The following is a 22,387-nucleotide window of genomic DNA, read 5'->3' as shown; positions in this document are numbered from 1 at the left end:
GGTCTGCTGAATTTGAAGCAAATTCAAAGCTTTGGGTTTCTGTTCTACCAGTGATATTATTCTGAGGAAGAACATTAATTAGCTCCAAGGTTATGTTTCCACCAGTGTCTGTCTGTCTGTCTGTTTTTTCCAGCAGGATTATGCAAAAAATACTGAACCAATTTGCACCAGACTTGATAGAGGAATGGGGAATGAACCAGTGATGAACCCATTAAATTTAGGTACGAATCTGGTTAAAGGGATTTTTTTTCCCCCTTTCTTTTTTCTATTATGAGAGCTAGACAGACGTGCAGCATTGTTTGGCCTTGGCCATTCTAGCTCCTTCTGATTTAATTTTTTTTTCCAGACATGGAAATAGCCAACCTCCTGCGTCAGCATGTTGCACACACACTGCTGCTTGAATCTCAGAGTGCGAACATGGTCCTTCAGAAGCCAGAATCATTCACTCTCTGCTGCACTGAGGGATGTTATGAAATAGGTCTATACTGGGGGAACCATGAGAAGATATGAAAGAGACACAAAGACGAGCTTCTTAATTCAGCTCTGGACAAAGGAAAGCAGGATGGTGCTCAGCTTTCTATAAAGAGCATAACCCATTGGTATTGAAAAACATGCTCAATATGACAATGGCAGTGTTTTTATTTACATTGCAAAAGGCCATCCAGATGCAGTCTACGTGCACACGTACACACACAGACCAACATACTCACTCTCCACAGCTAGATTTCCATCAAAACTACTCATCACAGAATCAAAACAAACCATCTAGTTTCCATTTAGTTTGGCTGCCATAATGCCCTTTGTGTATCCATGGAAAAACACAGTCAATACCATAAATGAAGGTGTGATTTCTTCGAGATATCCACAGCTTAAAAGGGCATCTAGATGTATACAGGACCCACCAAAGAGGAAGGATCACAGGCTGGAATTATCACCCACCAAGCGCCAAATAGACAAGCAGGGATAAGCTTAAAGAATACAAAATAAAAAAATACACAAAACCTACAGGATAAACACTTCACAGTGCCTCATCTAAGCAAGATTATTTTTCAGATTTTTCTTTTTGTGCACAAAACAAGACAGACAAACAGACGCAGGTAAACTCTCTCTCCCTCTCTCTCCGTCAGACACACACAAAGAGCCTTTAAACTCATCAAGGATCAGGAAACTGATAAACAGGCTATGTAACATGTTTTTACACTGAATGGAGCATTGGAGGAACAGGAAGCAGAGATGGAGCGCTGACAGAGACACACATGAGAGGTCTTAAAGTGAGGGATATGACTCAACTCATATTGATGACTGGCTTAAAAGATTCAGTGCTTATGAAAACTATGCAACTACCTCTGTTTTATTGCTTTGCAGCAGTGAATCACAGTGGATGTAATTTAAAAAGCAGAAAAAAAGCCGGTCCACTGTTTCACAACCAGAATACCACCTCCACATGAGTCTGGTGCTCGACAATCGCACTGACTTCCTGTTCTTCAATCATACTGTGGAAACTGGTGTGCATGATTTCGGTGATGAGACAAGGTCAATACTGGTGACTGTCTTCTACAGGAAGTAGCTAAGGTTTGTTCACAAAGTTACTAGGTTAATCAAGCAACAAAGGCGCTAAGTTGTCCACGCTGCTTGTTCCAACCAAATCATTTTGAAAGAGACCAACATGTGAACTCCAGTGTTCAATGGTGTAACTTCATCAATCAGTCAGTCAGCGGCATGCGCTGTTGGCCCCTTGCATCTGCAGACCTTTTTAAATACCCCACAGACCACGGACAGGGAGGTGGGAAAGGCAGAGTGACTGCAGAGTGAAACAAGCAGCAGAGAAGGAGAGATGCAGCCTCACCGCCTCCTACGTTTAAATCCTGTTTTTACCTCAGACTACATCTAGCATCTCTGGTGGGTGTGGTCAGAAATGTTTGCTTCACCTGAAACCTCACCCAGCAGTGATGTCTCAGCGTCCTGGAGGACAGTGAAGTCTCTTCTGACTGTGCCTCCTCTGCTGAGGACATGTCAGTTAATTTCAGAGGTCTCTTAAAGTGCTTTACTGACCAACAATAACCCCTGCTGAGGTCAGCAGTTCTCCTCCCTGCTGAAAACAGCCTGAGTAAGACCCTGCCTTCCCTTTCTGAGCTGCCCCCCCCCCCCCCTTCCAGGCCTGTCTCCAGGACTTTGTCCCTGTCTCCCTGTCCTGGCGAGGTCACCTCTTTCCTGGTGGTATTGAAATAACATGAGACTACTTCAATCACTCTGGGTCTGGATCATTACCAGGAAGCAATTTGTCTTAAGAGACCCTTCGAGAAGCTACTGCTGTATGACAGCATTCACCCTGAAAAGCAGCCAGCAACTCACCAGGTCCTTTGCTGCAAGTCACAATATTTTAAGATTTTCTTGACTGTGTATTTGGCTGCATCTCTCTATAGATGAAGACCATTCACTACTACAACCAATGCAAACACAATATGTGAAATAAGTGGAGATGCATTGCTTTCATGGGTTAGTGGGATTGAAAAAAAAACAAAACTTCCCTGTCCCTTCTTACATTGTAAAATGTAATACTGTCAAAATCTGTACATAACTAATTTAATTTTCGATACACTTCTGAGATATTCAGATGGTAAATTGAACGAATCTGACTCAAGCCCAGAAACAAAGCTTGTCTCTCAAATGTTTCTCTGGTATGACACGTTCGCTCTTCGCTCTGAAACAAATTGCTCTGCTGAGATTCATGGGGGGCAGAGTATTGACACCATGTTAGATCTATGGTTCTGATATAAAACTGTCAAAGAATGACAGTGAACATAGAGCAGAATAAATGAAGAAGACTGCAGGAGGAAACTGTCCCCTGAATCAGTGGTTTGTGTCTCCCAGTTCACCTCATTCAGTGGCAACATTCAATAAAAGCTGAGATACTGCTGTAATGTACTGTGTGTGTCTCCTATGTCGCTGCCGTGTCTCGGCTCCTGAAACTACCGAGGTCAAAGAACAATTCAGAAACGACATCTACGTAGATTCCAGGTTGCGAACCTTTTGTCGTTTTTGATGATCCAGGCGCTGGCCTCGGGGTCTATGGATGCAAACAGCTGGCCCTCCAGTATAGGAGGGAAACCCTGAACTCCGATGCTGATGTTGTCTGCTGTCAGCCTGAACTGCACCTCGTCTTTAGTGACACCCTCAGGCATGCGCACACACACCGTGATGTCCTCCACCGTCTGCTGCCAGAAGTAAATGGGATCTGAAATTAAACAGGAGAGAAATGTGTGGTGCCTAAGTTACTGAGTCATACATAAAACATCTACTGTTGAATATTTAGTAACACTGCAGATGGGAGTCTATTAACATAAATGAATTATCATACTACGAGGACTGGATCCAGCTTCTCTTGTGTTTTGTCTTTTGTGATATCACATTGTATATTTTTGGAAAGTGAATTGTTGGTGATTTGAAAATATCCCTTTGGGTTTTAGGAAATTCTTCACCATTTTCCACAATTTTCTGACATTTTATAGACTAAATCGGTGGTTCTCAAAGTGGGGTCTGGGGACCCCCAGGGGTCCTTAATGGGGTTCCTGGTGGTCCCCTGCAAAAGGGAAATGATTCAAATTCACTAGGCCTATAATTTCACTAAAGAACATATGACTACTTTGGTCATGGGTTTCAAACACTTTTTGTAATAAAACATCTAAAAGCAAAAATCTTCAAACATGATCACAGTAGGTGCTGAACATTTTTATAAAATGGATAAAATTCAAACATCTAAAAAGCTCCAAATGATTTCCGTTTGAAGGAAACTATTTTACTGGGAAATGGATCATGGGGGGAAAAATAAACAACAGTGACATTTCTGCCCCTTTCACCAACACATACGCACTAAATTGGTATTAAAGATAAATATGTATCTATATTCATACCAGCCATGACAAATGTTTGGTTTTTTGTTGCCTCTGCCAAAAGCTAATGTGTATTAGTCCTGTTCACCTGTGAGTGACAATGAAAAATAACGCCAGACCAATGGCCAACGAACACATCAGCTGTTTCCGACGTGGATCCAAGCCAGGTGCTGACTTGTGACTTTTTAAAAAGGATTTCTTAATATTGCAACAGTAAACAGGACTTTTCTTTCTCACAAGCTGCTGCTCTTAATTAAATGAAATCATAAGGAACATATATCTCATGATTGTGTATTATCACTACATATGTAGCCTATGTTTCAATTCAGACCGAGATGTTGATTTAAAAATGAATTTTTGATTATTCAAATACCAAAAATGTAGAAGCTTGTGCAGCATTGGAGGAGGTTTGCTCAGCTACTTCCTCCATACACCTTTTTCACTAACATAATGGCTGCGTTTCCGCTTCTTTTTAACAAGGAACAAATCTGTTCTCACCATTGCCCACATTGTTACGAAGCCAACACCCTGGTTCCTCTGACTCACCACCACAGCTGGACTCATACTGTTCTGTGATCCTCCTCAAATACATTTTTTCTGTAGTCAGTGACGACACCTGTACTGTGTGGTATGCCATAATGAAACACACAGTGAATTTGTCACAGAGCGTGTCAGCTTTGGTGGCGGTGATGGGAACAGATGTGCACCCTGAGTGAGGCGGAAGTCAGCAGGCCGTGTTTGTTAAAAGCCTTGTGGGAAAATGGATGAGCAGGAGGCCTCCTGCCCTTTTTTTTTCTCACAGATGCTTGATGAAATGACTTTGGCTGCCAAGTGCATCATCACAAACGGAACAAACAATCCGGAGACCGTTTTGCAGCCTCATGTTTGAATCACATTTTCAAGAACGAGTCAGAGGTTGTTCACTGATAAATATTTCTAAAATTAAGTCCCTTTGAGTCCTTTCATCAACAAAATCTTTTTCGTCCACTTCTGATCTGACGGGAGGCTGATACATTATTTTCTCTCAGGCTACACTTCTTGCCTCAGGTGAAAGGTTTCCTCCTTCCTCTGATGTAGCTGCTGGGCAGCAAAAATACTACAGTGACCTTCTCACTCCACAGTCTATCTCATTTTACCAGCCGGGGAACTGAATAATAACACAAACTAAATTCAGAAATAATGCTCAGTATTTTCTGAACAGCATGTGGTTCACACCAGCTGGAGAGAAGACCTGAGGCATTTCCGGCAGACAGGAGAGAGGCACATCACGTTCCTACACACTCATCTGCACTGGTGTATAAGAAAATTGTTTGATATTAATATTGTTATCAGTGGAGGAAAGTAACTACAGTACATTTACTCATGTTCTTAAAGTGTATTATTAAGTATTTACATTTGACACACACACATGCATGATACACACATTGTACTTTTTACTGCACTACATTTAGGCGACAGCTGTAGTTACCATTTATTTTGCAGATTTAATAAATGAAACTTTCCACCTAAACTTCACTTCACTCCTAAAATTGTTGCAATTAACTATTTTACAGTTTTTATTAATTATTATCAATTATTTTATATTAAGCTCAAAGAGGTAAAATTATCTCATATTTAACTTTCGAAAAAGTAGCATAGACTACAGAAAAAAAACATATATTGACTTTGTGTTTTTTTTTTTTTCTTTGCTGCACCATGAATCATCCCTCAGATTTATCTTGTGACACTTTGGAGGGTCCTAACCTATAGGTTGGCAACACCTTGGACTAAACTACTTTACTCTATATATAAACATTGAAAACTAGCTTCATCTCAAGCAGCTGTGTGCTAATAATGTTATATGTAATAATATATCAGTCACAGGGGCCATTATTTGGGAGAACGAGAATTTTCACTTTTTATACTGTTTTGTACTGTTACTTTGTCATACCTCTGGACCTCAGATGTACTATTCTGCATGTAGAACTTTCACTTGTAATAGAGTATTTGAAAAATGTTGTTTATAAAGAATAGGATGTGAATACTTCCTCACAAACAGATAAATATTATTTTTTGGGTGTCATGTCAACAGGAGCTTCAAGTAAAAAAACATTTGAAGGCAAATTTTCACTTTTTTTTTTCTCATCACACAGAGTGACCCTACAATGTCACAATTGTGTTCCTCTATTGTAAACAAAAACAGTCAGCTATAAGTAAAACAAATTAAGAGATAGGGGTTGCTGCTGTTAAAGCTAGCTATGATAACAACAACAAAGGAACTATGGAGCATATGGAGATAAGACAAAAGGGAGAGATGAGCCTGATCTGAATAATCTGAATCATATAAAAACAGCTCTGTGCCAACTCTCTCATAAACAGCACCCCTATAGAGAGAACTGTGCCAGAACTGTCATATACAACACTCCGCCATTACTGGCAAAGCCTGAGCACTGACACTGGTCCAATTACGACGCTCCAAACCAACAGACCTGCTCCATATCTGGCGGGGACGTGAGGAACTGAGACGTGTTCATTATCACCTTTTGTTGTCGACTAAATCAACAAAGAAACTAATGAGAAGGAGAGAGATGAGCTGCCAAATCTTTCATTTCATTCCCCAATATTCTTCCTCCCTCTCCAGTGTTCACTTTCCTCTACTTGAACCTGTCAGTTGGACAAACTGCTGAACAGACACATATATTGTCAACCCACATACACAGCTAATGGAAAATTTAAAATAAATTCAAATAAATAATAATGATTCATAGTTACAGTTTATCGTTTTTGGCATTTATTTATAAGTGGAGTGCTTTTGGTTTTCCAAATCATATTTCAGAGACTCATTTGGATGCTTCTCCATCAGTACAGCGTTAAGCCACCTCCATCTCTCCTGCCTCCTCTGCATTTACTCTCTCATCACTTACAAGCCTCTTTGAAGATGCCTCCTTGACATCGAATCCACTTCTTCCTCTCCACAAGGAATAAAGCAGAGCGCTGATTAAAGGATTGGCTAAAGCTGTCATTATTCTGCTTCTGCACCAGCAACACACACACCTTGCCCTGTCAAGGTTACCGGTGTGTGTTTTTATATCTTTTGAAAAAGAAAGTAGCTGTTTGTCTCTCTGTCTGTTTAGAGGTTGAGAGCAGAAACGAAACAGCCAAAAGGGATTTAAAACCGATCAGATGTGAAGCGAACATCTGGTTTCATTCCCTGAATGTCTGGTGAAGAACGGTGATCGTGATATGGCTGCAGAGTTTGCACATTTGAAATACAAAAGTAAAGCCAGGCTCAAGAATCAAACTGTTAAACAAACCATATCAACTATAGAAAGAATCAGTCAATTAAAGGAACAGCTCAACATTTTGGGAAATTCACTCACTTACTCTCTTGTTCAGAGTTAGATGTGAAGATTGATGCTACTCTCACGTCTGTCTGTTAAATATGAAGATGCAGCCAGAGACAGTTAGCTTAGTAAACTTTAGCCTGGCTCCACCTATCAGCATCTCTAATTAACAGCTCACTAATTGACCCAGCACATCTTGTTTGTTTTATCTGTGAGCTTTAAAGATGCTGGTAGGCAGATTTCTTTTTACCTGTGGACAGAGCCAGGCTAGCAGTTTCCCACTGTTTCCAGTTTTTATGCTAAGCTAAGCTAACCCTCTGCTGACTTTACCTCACTATTTACCATACAGACATGAGAGTGGTATCAATTGAACTTTTCATTTAATTGATCAGAAATAAATTATCAGCAGTTTGAGGAATATGTTGGGTTTTTTTTTATCTCAGTCTCTAAAATATGCGAATGTGCTGCTTTGTGTGACTTTTTTTTTTTACTGTTGTTCAAATAAGCAATTTGAAGGCATCACTTTGGGCTCAGGTGACGTGTGAAAGGCATCTTTTTGACATTTTTAACTAAATCACGCCATTACTCAAATATATAATAAAATAATTAATGAGTAAGATACATTAATTTGCAGGTCTAAATAAAGCCATCCGAAATCCTCATTCTTCCACTGACTAAACAGACACTTTGACCCACCGCTGCCAGTGAGGGAAGAACGAGACACTGTTTATCACAATGTCAGCCCGCGCAGGAATAAACGGCCTGGAAACAAATCGATGGAAGCAGATACAGATTACAGAGATCACAGTCTGATTGGGAATATTCTGATGACCACTGTGGTGTTTCTATGACGATAACCCAGCTACTTAGTGATGGTCTTCCAAGTAATCAGCAAAACAGGTGAATGTTACTTGACAGAAAACAAGCAGATGTAACTGCATGACGGATCTCAACTAGAAACCATAGAAATGCCAAGAAATGCGTGGTGCGGTGACATCACATCTCTCATGTAGCCAGGCGGGATGGCAGCTGAGAGCCCAGATGATGTCTGCATTTCACTTTGTATCAACAGTTTTACAGACGGGCTTGTTTGCTCTCTGGCTAGTTTCAGGCTGTGATGTCAAATCTGTCAAATCTCCTCATGTGAAATCACGACATCTTCGAAATGAGGTCTACGCTTTGCACAAACTGTGGTGGCACTGAGGTTAAGATCGAAAAACTGCAAGTGAACTTATGTTCTTTGCAAAGAGAGATTGTTTGAGTTCATTGTGAGTCGAGACACGCTGAAGGGGCCAAGTGTGTCTATATATGTTTGTGTTTTTTATGATGTAGCAGCCCATATTTATTGAAGTCTTCATTACCATCCACTTGAACACCATTAGATTCTTCTAAGTCAAACCCTACCAAGAGATTAAAATTAAAAATTAAACATTAGCATTAGTTTTAAGGATTAATTGATCCACTAATCAATAACTACATAAAGTGAAAATATGTCAGGGCTGTGTTTTGTTTTTTTTAGACTTGTGGTGGTGATCCTCTCGCCCCATTGCACAAAATGCTAAAGTATTACAGCAGCTTTAAAATAATTTAGTGGAATAAAATCCCTTGACCAAACAGTTCACCTAATAAAACATTACAAATATAATTGCTGAACATTCTCAGAAACCCGAAAAGGAGCCAGAGTGTTTAAGGAGAACTACAATAGCATTTGGAAAAGCACTTTTACAGATGGGGGTGGTTTACCATCCACTTAGGTTTCTAACACAAATGAAAATGTAAATCACAGGTACTGACAATAATAGTTTTTAAAGTTGTGTCATAAGTAAAGAGTTGTGTCGTAAAAAAAAAAAAAAGTCCTTTCCCACAGTAATAACTTTCTAGCCATGTGTTGGCAGCATTTCCCAGCAGCACCTCTGACCCACCTGTCTTCTCCACCTCCATGGGCTCTGGTTCAGGCTGCTCCACAGGATGACCGTCCACATGCGTGAAGGCAAACGGTTTCTCCGAGGCCACCATCAGCCCTTTCCCCTGTGGCTCCACCGCCGCGTAGTGAGGCACCGACTTCCCCCTGAGGACTCTCCTCTTCTTCACCTCATACTTCTTCTCCTGACCTGCATGTGGAAACCAGAGGAGATGGTGATAGAGGTGTAAAGTAATCTCGTCTCCTGTTAAACTCTGACACAGGCAAAGAGGAATCACAGCAACATCGACACGTCTCATGACAGAGCTGAGCTCGGGTTATTTTTACTGGACTCCCATCACTGCTGCCACAGCAAGTTCAGGTCACTTCCATCAAAGCCAAGGTTTTACCTGCCATCCAGTCAATATCCAGTCTTTTATTCTTTCCTTTCATCAGATATTAGATCTGTGAACAAAATGTATCTGCTGTACAACCTGCTGTGGAAATGTGGGCAGCTTTCTCCTGCTTTCTTTTTTCTTGTTGCTGCTTTGTGTAGATTTGTTTAGACGTCAATAAAGTTGTGAACCAAACTGTCCTTTAACGCTCCCCACCACTCTGACCACTTATTATTATTACAGAAATGCATAGAGAAGAAATAAAACACTGAAATTCTCTGTTGTTGTTATGTTTCAAATCATGTCTGTGCTGCTACTAATAACTTTTTTGATAATTGATGAATTACTGAATTATTTAAAATTCATCTCTGAGTCAAAATGTGCCTTCATATGAGTGATTTGGCCATTAGTTAGAGTCAGTTTAGAGACCTTTGCATTTAAGTAGCTGGAAATGTTTACTTGTACCTGAAAATCACTTAAACGATTAATCAATTATTAAGATTACCATCAGTTTGTTTTCTGTACATTCACTAATCACCTAATCAGCTATTTATATCAGTTCTACTTCAGATGCTTTTAGCATTTGAAGCTTACAAGTTTTGCCATGTTAAATCTTTTCTAAACCACTGACAGTCTAATCTGAAAAGAAGAAGGAAATTGAATTTACAACAAACAGAAGATTATTCTGTCCCTTAAAAGAATTACCATAATTTGTTGAATTCATTTATTTGTATTCTAATTTTTAGGTTTATCGGTTTTAAATAATCTTATGTTTCTCTATTTCATCTCCGCATTTGAAGTTCAACAAAATAAAATCAGAACCGGCTGCACTGTTCACTCAGTGTGATGATAAGAGACAATCCCTTGATAAGATCACAGAGTAAAGTATTTTTCTGTTGCAAATATTGATTCAATTGTATTTTAAGAATACTTGACAAGGGTATATTGACACTATTGATACTGCATTAAAACTGTCAAACTAGATTAAAAATGAAGACCAGGCAAAGATTCAGTCAAACACTGAGACACTCAACAAACGAAAGATTAGGCTACAGCTTGCAGATATCAAAGTGCTGCATCTTTAAATCCGACTAAATGAGGAGGGGACTCTCAAAAGGCTGCTTCTGTTTTGTTTTTGTTTTTTTCAGGCTATCGATTCTTTGAATCATTAGTCAGGGTATCTTTCTTTCTCAGCTCATGCCAAGAACTTTAATGAAAATCCTTCTTGCCAATATTTGCTTCAGAGCGCTAATCTCATCTGGGAAATAATAATTCAACTTCATTAAAGGCAGATTATGACTAACATCCCAGTACGGTTTAATTAAGAAGGATTTCTGTCGTCTACTGGATATGGAGACTGTAAAAATGTCCAAACTGTGAAATAATAGGCCTGAAATTTAGATACTAACTCAGACCTAATTATGCACAACACATTTGTCTTATATTACTTCACGCTCAATTACCAGAATTATGATAGGTCAATGAACCACCCACCATGTCCTGCAGTGTTGGTGACTGTGATCCACTCGAGAGACACAGAGTACCCACTTCCTTTGGTTTCCTGTGGGTCTTTCTGGATGCGGAGCAGCAGAACCTCCATGGTGTGGACTCCGGCCTGGACGTGTGAGACGCTGTGGAGGATGGTGAACGGCTCCCCCATGTCTTCGCTGAACAGTGGCTACAGGCAAAGACACGACAAATTCAGTCATTTTGACAGGACACAGCTGATGTTGGGAAAAATCTGTTCGCTGACATTAATGTTAAATTTTCTCTCGAGACATGTTTTCAACTATGTAAAAATACTCTGCTATGGTTAATATTGTGTTTAACATATTTTTTCCCACATAAAGTGAAAACATTTTTTGTCAATTTTAGACAACACCAATTTGTGGAGATAATCTGTTGAAGACACTCGTGTTGTTGCACTTCTAATTAGTCACCAATAGAGGTCGATAAAAGGTTGTGGATCAGACACTGCACTCTGACCTCCACGGTGACCTTTAGATTATACTGCAGCTATACTCTGCATTCTACATTATGAGAAACACACCAAATTAATTGAGAATGTGTCTGTTGCTCCACTTACTTCCCACTTCGTATGGGAGCTGTCTCCTCTCTTGCCGGTGCGAAGGAGGTACAGTCGGCCGGTGCCGTCAGAGAGAGCAGCCCAGGTCGCGGAGGTGAGGCTGAGGGAGGCACAGAGACGGTCCTCACACCGGCTGGAGTCAGGGCTTACACGGAAGACCTCTCTTGGCTTCCCAAGGGCGGTGTCCTGGATTCACAGCACAACAGAAAACATCAAAAACGTCAATACTCCATCCTGGAAAATAACTTCAGCTGTTTCTACGTGAATTTAAACTTGAGTGCGTTTGATTTAGGGACATCTGCAGGGAGTAAATTTGAATTTGTTGGTGGATAGGGATGAAATTGACAATTATTTTCTTAACTTTTCATTTGGTCATAGAAATATCAAAAAATAATGAAAAACTAGGATTACTGTCTTGTGGCTGTATGCCTCCACCAACCAGCCAAATCGCAGGAAATGTGATCACAGTTTCTCCTTCCTGTGTTAAAGCATTGAATAATGGCCAGAGCTGTTTTTGCAGAGCATTATGACAAGTTAAATTGTGTATGAATTTGTGAGTTACGGCCAAAAATGTGTTTTGTGACCTTGACCATCGACCTTTGACCACCAAAATCTAATCAGTTCATCCTTAGTCCAAGTGGACATTTGTGCCAAATTTGAGGAAAATCCTTCAAGGCATTACTGAGATATCACGTCCACAAGGTCAGTTCATCCTTGGAGAACTCGAAAACATAATGGCTCTCGCTGTCATGGAGGCTTCACATTTGAGAAACTGAAACCAGAGAAAAAATGACTTCTTTGCTTTAAAAGAAACTCAATCGAATTAATCAGTGCAGCCAATTTATCTATTGTTTCAGCACTAGCAGTGAGGAAAAGTGTACAGTGCAGTATGGATTTTGTCCCAACTTCATTGCAAGTTCAAATAAAACTGAGGAAAAGATTGCAGAGTAATGTAAAATGGGTGATATACATGTGTCTGTTACTGCATGATACCAGCCAAGCAAACCACTTTATTTAAGCAGTCCAGTCATGACTCACAAAGACTCCAACAGAGTCGTTACTTAAGAGATGGTTTTGAACTACAGAAGAAGAGAAAGGTCACTGCCTTCATATGAAATGGTGCACTCCAGTCTCATAAGAAAGTTCTGTGATTAACATCTGAAACTAAAGTCACACAGAAAAACATCATTTCCTTGACGTTCTCGTTGTTAAAAGGCGGCAGGAAGAAACCTTCAACATAAAACCTGAATAAAAGGAAACAGCATGAACTCATCACAAATTTACCAACTGTCAGGTGGCCGCCCATGTGACTTGGCTGTGATTCACAACTCTCAGAGCCTGGTTAGTAATAGACAGATATGCCACCACATGAGCATCAATTACTCATTGCTTGAAGTAACAGTGTTTCAAAAGGACTATGCTGCAGCTGCCCTGCTGTTGCCATGGAGCACGACACTGTGTATTATATCACTACCTAATGTACGATGCACCTTTGAGATCATTTTCTCCACCATCCATAACCGTTAATGTCCCAAACAAGAGTGTGAACCGCCTATGTACAATGTACCGAGTGACCCTTCCCTGCAAATGCACACAAAAGGCCCTGCGAGGGACGATAATTATCATGTGATGATTGTAATTAGGATTTGAGCAACACATCTCCATAAAGAGTCATTTAATGATACCACTGAAAGCCAGATATCCTGCCTCACAGGATTATAGTCTGATGGCCCTCATTCAGGCCAGTTTAGATATAAAAAACACTGATGCAACACCAATTATCTCTAATCATGGTCAATGATATCTTAGACATAGAAGACGTCTCAGCTGAAAATGTCATTAGGCTGATTTTGCTCCTCGTCTCAGCATCTTCGTGCTGGATCAGTACCTTAAGTCAATTATCTAATCACACCTATGATTAACCACAGACATACAAGGGCTCATCCAAAACTTCATCTTCTGGGCTGATTCATACAATGGACAAAAGATAGCAAAAAAAAAAAGTTGTTCGTTTTTTCCCTTAAAACTGAGCCTCTCACCACCTCTGACTCAACATACTGAATAGCAAGTAATAGGGATTCTAGTGAGCCACATTTATACTGCAGCCTTAAAAATGTGAAGATTGAGAAATCTTTGCAGATCATTTTCTCTTGACATCACATGCCGGAAATGTACCGTGGGCTGATGCTGCTGTCACACAAGCATTTGATCACCACCTACTGGTGCATCAGGTACATTAAAATCCACCAATAATTCCACTGTCACAGCATCAGAATCACAACTGCTTTATTTCACCTGAAGAAGAAATATAGTATATATAGTTTTTCTCATAGACATTGGTGGAAGGACAACTAACTAACAATAAATAGACCCACATATTACTGCAGCACAAAGACATAAATAGCTACCAGGAACAAGGACTTCCAAGGAAAACCAGGAGGATTTAAAATCTTACCAGAGTGACGGTGAGACTGAGAACTCGTCCTTTGCAGTCCACAAACAAAACACTTTCTTCATACCAAGGGTCTAAGTGCAGGTAATTGTACATGCCAAAAGCACGCATATGTTCCAGGGTGTACTGAGTATCCTTCAGCTTAACTTCCTCTACGGCTGTGGTACAGATAAAACAGCAATAGGTTAAATAAGACAGAAAAATGACATGACACTTGACCATATTTATGTTTTGCAGTCAGTTTTCAGGCAACAGGAGTTAAACTTACACTTTAAACTGTCACAGCTTTTATATGCAATAAAGATGCATCAAAATATGAGCATACTATTGGTATGTCCAGCAATCCACTTCTGTCTGTGTCAGTCCTGACTTCATATTTTTAAGGCTCATTTGAGTTCATTTCTTGTATGTCACTTAATATGTTACATAAGCATTAATGGTCTTTAAGGCACTTAATTACCTTCGGATGTGCATGTCTGAAAAGATGAACATGCTGTACACCTACACTTGTCGGAGTCTTACAAAGATTTATCTATTTATCTGTAGCAGCCAAAATGAATGGGAAAACACAGATGTTATCATCAGCATATCCCTCTGTCGTGCCTTTATTTTATTTTTTTCTTTTACCTTTATTTTCATGTCATCTATAATTTATAAAATGTCAATTTGACTAAGATTTGTTCTCTGTACTCGTTGACTTTGCTCTCTTTGTGTGTTTTATGCATGGTACTTTGTAATCCTCGGGGAAACATTATAGACAAGTAAGAACCACCAAGGAAGTTATGAATCCATTGAAATCACTAACATCACTGTTATTACATAATGATACTCAGCAGTGAATTAAATAGGGCTGCAACTAGCTATCATTCTCATTAGTGATTAAGATGCAGATTATTTACTCAATTAATCAATTAATCAGTTTAAGCCCTCATAGATATTCAGATACTACACTCATGTATGATAAAAAAAGAACATTTAATCTCCACATTTAAGAAACTGGAACCAGAAAATATGTGTATTTTTCGCCCTAGCATGAAAATAATTATTACATCACAAAAATAATTGATGATTCATTTTCTGTGCACAGAGAAACCAATTAATCGACTAATCTCTCAGTTCATTTTCTTAGGGACCCCTTCAGTTAGAAGTGGGGAGCCTCACTTTGACCCCCTGGGTTACAGCCAGAGCAGCGTCAGTGTCACTGTCAGTGTTATTCAGCATGACCACGGGACGTTTTCAATTATTACCAAACTGTAAAAATGAGTATGTTACATGACTGAAGTGTGAACTGGTATCACTGCTAGGCTAGCACACTTGCTAACTGTACTCTAAGTTTCTCTCACCAGCATCCAGCTCTACGTTGTAGGTTGGTATGGCGTCCAGGGATAACCTGTAACTCTCAAAGCTGGGGTCCAGCAGGTCTCTGTTGACCTTCAGGGAATAGTTAGACGCCGCCATGTCCTGTTGAATATGACTGGCTAGTTCACAAGTTGGTGACAGCCTGTAAAACAAGATGATGATGGTGAAGAAGTCAGCAAGACACACGTTTCCTGTTTTGTCGAACACGGAGCCATTTTAGAGCGGACACGACCTGCCCGGGCGCTCATGGGATGGTGAGTTCTCATTTTATTTTCTCTTCAAAAAGCTTTAAAATGTTGTTATTTTAGTCTTTACAACCAATTCACAGTCTGTTGAAGATTAATTGTGTTGTAAAACCATTTTTCTTCCACAATGACGTAACGTATGGTCGGTTTGTGGCGAATTAACCGCCGCCAAAGCGGAACCTTTAAACCGTTAAGCTGCGGACGTTTCAGACGGTACGGTTGTGTGAAGGGACAGTGTGTTCCCCAGCTGATCCATCCCGACAAAAGGTAACGTTTATCTGATTGCTAGCTAAATTAAAGAACATATTTACAATTTTTCCACATACTTTTGCAGCCAAACTGACAGATCTGCTGTTTTTATATGATTCCCAGACAGATCATGAGCAAAGACTCCCAAATGAGGGCTGCAATAAACCAGAAGCTGATAGAAATGGGGGAGCGGGAGCGGTAAGCGAGTCTTTCTCTGCAGCGATTTGGTTGTGAGTGGTTTATTGACAGTGTAATGGCTTTTCACATATTTACAAGGTGTCAACTAAATGTGTGGCCGCAGGTTGAAAGAGTTGCTCAGGGCAAAGCTGGTGGAGTGCGGATGGAAGGATCAGCTGAAAGCACACTGCAAAGGTACTGCATGTATTTGTGCGTGTGTGCTCGTACGCATGTGTGTGTGTGCGGTCTTATGAGACTGGATCTCTAAACTCGTGAACTCTTATGTCCAGACGTGATCAGAGAAAAGGGCCTGGAGCATGTCACAGTGGAGGACCTGGTCACAGAAGTCACACCAAAAGGCAGAGGTATTGTTCAAATGTGCATCTGCAAACGCAACAGCAGGGGGTGGGAGTAGCTCAAGAAAATAAGGGTTAGTCAGTACAAACTAATAGCTGCTGCACAGTCAGACACTGGTGAAAGCTACAGCACTTCTTTTAAATTCTGGGGCCGATCCCAAAAGTGAGAATTTTGCATGAGAATAAAATAATGCACAAGACATGTAGAGCAAGTGTAGAAGAGATGTGATAAGCTTTATTCATCCCGTACAGAGAAACATATACTACTATGTACACCCACCCAGCACTTTATTAGGAGCACCTGTACGCCTGCTTATTCATGCAATCATTCAGTCAGCCAATCATGTGGCAGCAGTTCGTTGTATAAAATCCTGCAGATACAGGTCAAGAGCTTCAGTTAATGTTCACATCAAACATCAGAGTGAGGGGAAAAAATGTGATCTTTCACTGCGGCATGATTGTTGGTGTCAGATGGGCTGGTTTTAGTATTTTCTAAAACTTCTGATCTCCTGGGATGTTCACAAACAATAGTCTCTAGAGTTTTTACTCAGAATGGTGTGAAATACAATAAAACATCCAGTGAGCAGCAGTTCTCCAGACAGAAACACCTTGTTGCTGAGAGAGCTCAGAGGAGAAAGGTCAGGCCTTATAACACCAATGAATCATGGTCTGACTGCCACAGCCTACCGGAGTGTTGTTGCTGACCTTGTGCTTTCCTTCATGGCCACAGTTTACCATCTTCTAATGTCTACTTTCTTCACGATACTGCTCCATGTCACAAAGCAAAAGTCATCTCAAACTAGTTTCATGAACATGACAATGAGTTCAGTGAACTTAAGTCCCCAGATCTGAATCCAATAGAACACCTTTGGTATGTGGTAGACCTGGAGATTGGCAGCATGAATGTGCTGCTCACAAATCTGCAGAACAACATCTCCGTCATCAACATCATTTCCAATATCTTGTGCAATCCATGCCATGAAGAACTGGGTCTGTGTAGAGAGCAAAGGGAGGCTCACAGTGGAATTAGTAGGGTGTTCCTAATAAAGTGCTCGGTGAGCGTACATTATGAACATTGACTATGTACAGAATTAAGCATAAATATTGTAGTCGTCATAAAAATATTTCCATTTGATAGATGATTTCCATTTGATTATGCTCTGGCCCACTATGTAATGGGTTAGAAAAAAATTGGCCTGAAGCCAAACTGACTTGCCAACCCCTGGTACATAGCCTATAATATTTTTCAAAATAAAAGAAAGCTAATGTCTGCTGACAAAAAGTAACATAATAATGTAGCGGTGTCAAAAGTACAATATTCGTCTTTTAAGTGTAGTGGAGTAAAAGTCATACATTTCCAAAAAAAAACCCCAAAAAACTCAAGTAAAGTACAGATACTGGAAAAATATACTTACCTATTGTAGTAAATGTACTTTGTTACTGTCCACCCGTGTACATTAGAAACAGTGAACAGTACAGTATAATCCAGTAGAATGTCACCATTAACAAGGGAACAGATAGTTTACACATTACCGCACTGTTGTTTTCCGTTGTATCACAAAGGTGTTTCTGCTCACTGCTCTGACACACTGACATCTCTCGTTTTTTAATGTGTCCTCTCTCCTCTGCAGCACTTGTACCAGACAGTGTGAAGAAAGAGCTCCTGCAGAGAATCAGAGCTTTTCTAGTTCAACACGGAACCTTGTGAACGAGATGACTCGCGTCTAGGCATTTTTTTACCCACTGTAAATCCACAATTCAAATCCAGGCTGATGTTTGTTCTCATTGTGAACATTGCTGAAGTGTTATTTTTATTTTGTATTGTGTGTTTTTCATATTGATTTTAGTTTGTTATGCAGCAGTTTTGGAGAAAAAAAAAATAAAGTCATGCCTATTTTGGTCATTGGGGTGTCCTGCCTGTTTTTACTTTAAATTTCTACTGAAGACCTGTTTGATTGATTTTCATGTTCAAACCCAAAGAAAAAAAAAGAAATGCAGGCAGATCTGCTTTCCTGCTTTTTTCTCATGAATGAGTGTGATGGGAGGTTTGTGCTAAAAATAAGCCTGTAGACGGTATGACAGAAATGTCATTGTCTCCTTCATGTCCATGGTTGTTGGGCTGCTCAGTTCTTTAAGATGTTATATAAGAAGACATAGACATGGGGTGAATACTAAGTAAGTGCATTATTATTTACTTTAACTTTCTTCAAGGAAAAGTTTTTCCCCAGTTAAGTGAAATCCATTGCTGTGGCCAGACACTTGTCTGGTATGACCTCATAGTGCAGCAGTTACACAATTTTCCTTTTCAGGAATGTGTTTTGTAAAGTACAGTTGAGAGGAAGCTGAGGCAGATGCACTCATGCTCACACATATTGCATCACTTTCTGAACCTGCTGGACAACATATCTATTCTCGTTCTTTTTTTTTCATGACTTCAGACTTAATGGAAAGATCTTGTCGATTAATCCTGCAGTCCTCAAATAAAATAGTGACGGGGGTATTTTTACTGTTAGAGTTTTTAGTTTGGTGCGTGGGCGTGGGCGTGTGCGTGTGTGTGCGTGTGTGTGCGTGTGTGTGCGTGCATGGAGGCTGCAAGTGTCCAGTGCAGCAGGCCCCTGTGTGTGGTTGTTGTTATGTACAATTGTTGTTGACGCCTGCTTTTGCCAGCACACCAGAATAGATACAGAACTGAAGGCTAATAAAAGAACATGCAACTTGATCATATTAAGCAAATTTCCATCCACAAGACTTAAGTTTTAACTGTAAGGTTTGGTGTCCCTCACACCCACACCACTTTCATCACTTCTCATTACTCTTACTCCCACTCCTGGAGCCAGAGCCAGCACCTCGTAATCTTCTTTTTCAAATCAATACAAAACCCAAAGTGTAAAATGGGGTCACTGCTCTCAGCCAAGAAATAGTCCAGCACAATTTTCTCAGAAGAAGAAGACAAATAAGGACATTATTAGTGATAGTGATAATTATTATCATTTTTATTGCTAAATTATTTATCACTCTTTTTTTTTTGTACTTTGGACCACAATTTGTGTTCAGCCTCTTCAACAAGAGTTACTTTTGGGACTCAACATTATCAGACCACCCACTTCCCTCCTTGTAATAATAAAGGATGTGGTTCTAAATGTGCACTGCAGCTTCCTCGGGATCTATCCTGAGTTACCAGACTGACTGACTGACTGTCCTGTGACACTTGCTCATGTTGTTTTGTTATGTTTTATCTCTTGTGGCGAAGCTGCAGTATCTGACCACAACTGCAGGACATTACTAGTTGCTTTAACCCTGCTCTACTCCTCTGATCGCTCACTGTCTGTAACCTACAGTACAATCAAAGCCCCCCAGTAGAATTTAACATACATCTGTCCTTACTGCATTATTGATTTGGATCTTATTTACTTTTTTTGTGGACATAATTAATGATTTTAATTAAAACTAAAACATTTACCTCCAGTAGCTGTTCATTTCTCTTGTCATCTCCTTCTCCATCTTCAAAGTAAAGGAAAAACTGACAGAACAACGATTATCTTGTTAGTGTAAAGGTTTGTTGAGCTCCATTGTTGTTCTCATGGATGTTATGTAAGAAAACGCTACATTTCTGTGTCTGATAAGCTTGTCCAACCCTGAGGCACCTGAAAGCAACTGCTCTGACGTGATGTGAGTTAACAGCTTGTAAACACGAACACTGCAAAGCCACATGCCAACTAAAATAGCCCACCTGTTGTAAAAGAAGACAAAATTGCCAGTTTTAGGATTGTGTCTCAGTGTCAGACTGTCATGTCTTCCTGGGACAGTTGAATAGAACACAGCCTTTGTTCGTGTTATTACCTGTGTTTTTCCAACTGTGACATTTCAAAAAGTCCACTGTGAAAAAATGTTGTTGACTATACTGGCGGCTGAAATTGATATAACCTTTGTATTGTTGTGTGTTTCATGTCCTGAAAAGAAAAGTACATTTTACTTATGAGCTCAGAAGGCAAAGATAGTTTCGTATAGTTCACTTCACTGAAAATAACCTGACTTCTCCCTCTACCTCTGTCATAACTGATGCACAACAAATCTCATATGTTCAGACATATACCTTTCAATCGGTCTAAAGTCTCCTACAGATTTAACACAGCTAAGATTTGTCACAAGTAAACAAACTATGCATGTGTGAAATGCATGGTAGCAGAAGACTAGACTATTATGGCGTAAATAATGATAATAATAATAATAAAAGAATTATAAAAAAAGGATAAAAAAAAGGATAAAAAAAAAAAAAAAAGAGATCAAAAGCTGTCCAGTCTGCAAAGGGAGAGAATACATAAAGAAAGTGTTGTGTAAAAACCTGGGAGAAGCTATAAGTTTACAGTACGTTATTTTCACTGTGCACCTCTATCAGCAGCTAACAACAAACAACATATATTGGTGATTGATTTCTGGGTAAATAGTTTTGTTGCCCAACTTTTTAAATCCTCAAACAGTTTGAACTTTATACCACTTGAGGCTGCTAAAGTTGCAAAGTTGTCCTCCCACTATATTTCTTTCACTCATCAGCTAATATTTGATTTCTGTCTCTTTGTGTTTTCTTCCTGGTGTAAATGAGGCAAAACCTCACAGCTCCTCTGTGATCTCCCTCCTCTGTGAGCCTGTAATGCACATTATGCACCAGAAAAAGAAATAGCTGCATTATAATGTGACGATCTTAAATCTCAAACACTGCAAGACTGGCTGTAAACTTGTAGACTTTTTTTCCCCCCCTTTTACTAAACCTATGGGGAAGTTTAGGGTTAGGGTGGCACCACTGGCTTTCCATACCCAGCAGCTCACATCACAGCAATCTCCAGAGAAAATATGTTGATATTTTTGTCATTATACAGGAAATGATGTACCTCCTCCTAGTGCCCTGTCGGAGTGTTGCAGGAGATGAGGTCAGAGGTGACTCGCTGTGATGATTAACACTGAGGTTACAGTAATAGTCTGATTTCTGTCTGTTCAGCATGCCATCACCGTAAACTAATAATAGAGTGACGCCTTGTATAGTACGGAGAGTCAAACATGCCCTGTCTTTGCTGTGGTGTGCTCAGTGTTTGTTGCAAAATTTTGTGTTGAAATTAGACGGCTGGGAACATTTCTACTCTGCAGAGCGTCATAACTCAGTTTATTGACAAGTGTCCACTTGTTTCTTATAGTTTAGCATAGTGATCTGTCTAAGGTAATATTATATATGACAAACCACTGTTGAAATCACAGGAATATCTGTCAGTATTATACAATTCAGAAAATATGTTTGATTAAAAGTAAATACAGATGGTTTGGTTTGTATTTCTGTTTTCCTTTTACCCCGACTCTGTAATGTGTAAACAGGGCCAGCTAGAGTCATGAACTGTGGCAGGGATGTAACAGAATACTTTCCTGTATCATTATTAGATTTGTACTACAGGGATTGTACTTGTGCTTTTTCTTGGGTGTTGCTTATTTGTGGGTTTGTCTTAGAATGACTCAGGTCTTTATTATTACAACAGCCCTGGAATTAAACTAGAGTACAAACTGTGCAGGTGTAAACTCAGGTGCAGCAATGGGTTGAATTAAATATTAGGCAAAAATTGGCACTATAATGGAATGCAATACGCACCACGGCTGGAAATAATAAATACGCTGGCTTCACAAAAGTAGGCCTAATATTTATTCAAGGGCTATTGAGATGGATTTCATCATGACGTTCAGGTTTTATGTTGTGCCAAACAAACTTTTCATAAGGGCCCAGCACATGTTTGCACTCCAATCTTTTATTTGTTCAAATGTTCAGTTTTATTTCCAGAGCTGCAAAACATGAGGAAATTCACTTTGGGCTTTTTATAGTTACACTTGTTACACTTCTTCTTCCCTTCCCATAAAGTCTGATCTAGGCTCCATGAAGCTGTGACTCATCATCCCTCTCACCCAGTTTGAGACCACAGA

The 22,387-nt window shown here is 39.8% G+C and overlaps 2 protein-coding genes across 4 annotated transcripts in view; one reads left to right on the top strand and one right to left on the bottom strand.

Annotated features, from left to right (window-relative positions):
- nudcd1 (NudC domain containing 1) overlaps positions 1 to 15,619 on the bottom strand; it is a 32,546-nt gene extending 16,927 nt beyond the window's left edge. Inside the window, exons 1-6 of one of the 2 annotated variants that reach the window (XM_071500235.1) lie at positions 15,390 to 15,619; positions 14,050 to 14,204; positions 11,595 to 11,780; positions 11,003 to 11,186; positions 9,136 to 9,324; positions 3,028 to 3,235 (exon numbers count right to left, since the gene is read on the bottom strand). In XM_071500235.1, the coding sequence (XP_071356336.1) occupies positions 3,028 to 3,235; positions 9,136 to 9,324; positions 11,003 to 11,186; positions 11,595 to 11,780; positions 14,050 to 14,204; positions 15,390 to 15,504 (1,037 nt within the window). In that variant the 5' untranslated portion in view covers positions 15,505 to 15,619. The remainder of the gene's footprint in view (positions 1 to 3,027; positions 3,236 to 9,135; positions 9,325 to 11,002; positions 11,187 to 11,594; positions 11,781 to 14,049; positions 14,205 to 15,389) is intronic. The other variant, XM_071500236.1, reaches the window with a different exon arrangement.
- Positions 15,620 to 15,830: 211 nt separating this feature from the next.
- On the top strand, positions 15,831 to 18,335 carry LOC139634016 (transcription and mRNA export factor ENY2-2-like). Of its 2 annotated transcripts, XM_071500237.1 has the most exons (5): positions 15,831 to 15,917; positions 16,023 to 16,097; positions 16,201 to 16,271; positions 16,367 to 16,441; positions 18,064 to 18,335. In XM_071500237.1, the coding sequence occupies exons 2-5, from the start codon at positions 16,030 to 16,032 to the stop codon at positions 18,138 to 18,140; spliced, it is 291 nt and encodes a 96-aa protein (XP_071356338.1). In that variant the 5' UTR covers positions 15,831 to 15,917; positions 16,023 to 16,029; the 3' UTR covers positions 18,141 to 18,335. The 2 variants fall into 2 exon arrangements, with proteins under 2 accessions (XP_071356338.1, XP_071356339.1); XM_071500238.1 differs by lacking the exon at positions 15,831 to 15,917 and having other exon boundaries at positions 16,012 to 16,097.
- Positions 18,336 to 22,387: the final 4,052 nt, after the last annotated feature.

The sequence above is a fragment of the Trachinotus anak genome, unplaced genomic scaffold (genome assembly GCF_046630095.1).
Source record: "Trachinotus anak isolate AG129_WGS33_773 ecotype Australia unplaced genomic scaffold, CSIRO_AGI_Tana_v1 ptg000016l, whole genome shotgun sequence".
Taxonomy (NCBI): Eukaryota; Metazoa; Chordata; class Actinopteri; order Carangiformes; family Carangidae; genus Trachinotus; species Trachinotus anak.
Note: the sequence above shows the minus strand (reverse complement) of the source record. Positions and strands in the feature narration are given on the sequence as shown.

Coding starts and splice junctions, on each gene's coding strand:
- LOC139634016 (XM_071500238.1), top strand. CDS start 16,012: ATGATTCCCAGACAGATCATGAGCAAAGACTCCCAAATGAGGGCTGCA. Junction 16,098..16,200: donor GAAATGGGGGAGCGGGAGCG/GTAAGCGAGTCT, acceptor GTGTGGCCGCAG/GTTGAAAGAGTTGCTCAGGG. Junction 16,442..18,063: donor AGTCACACCAAAAGGCAGAG/GTATTGTTCAAA, acceptor TCTCCTCTGCAG/CACTTGTACCAGACAGTGTG.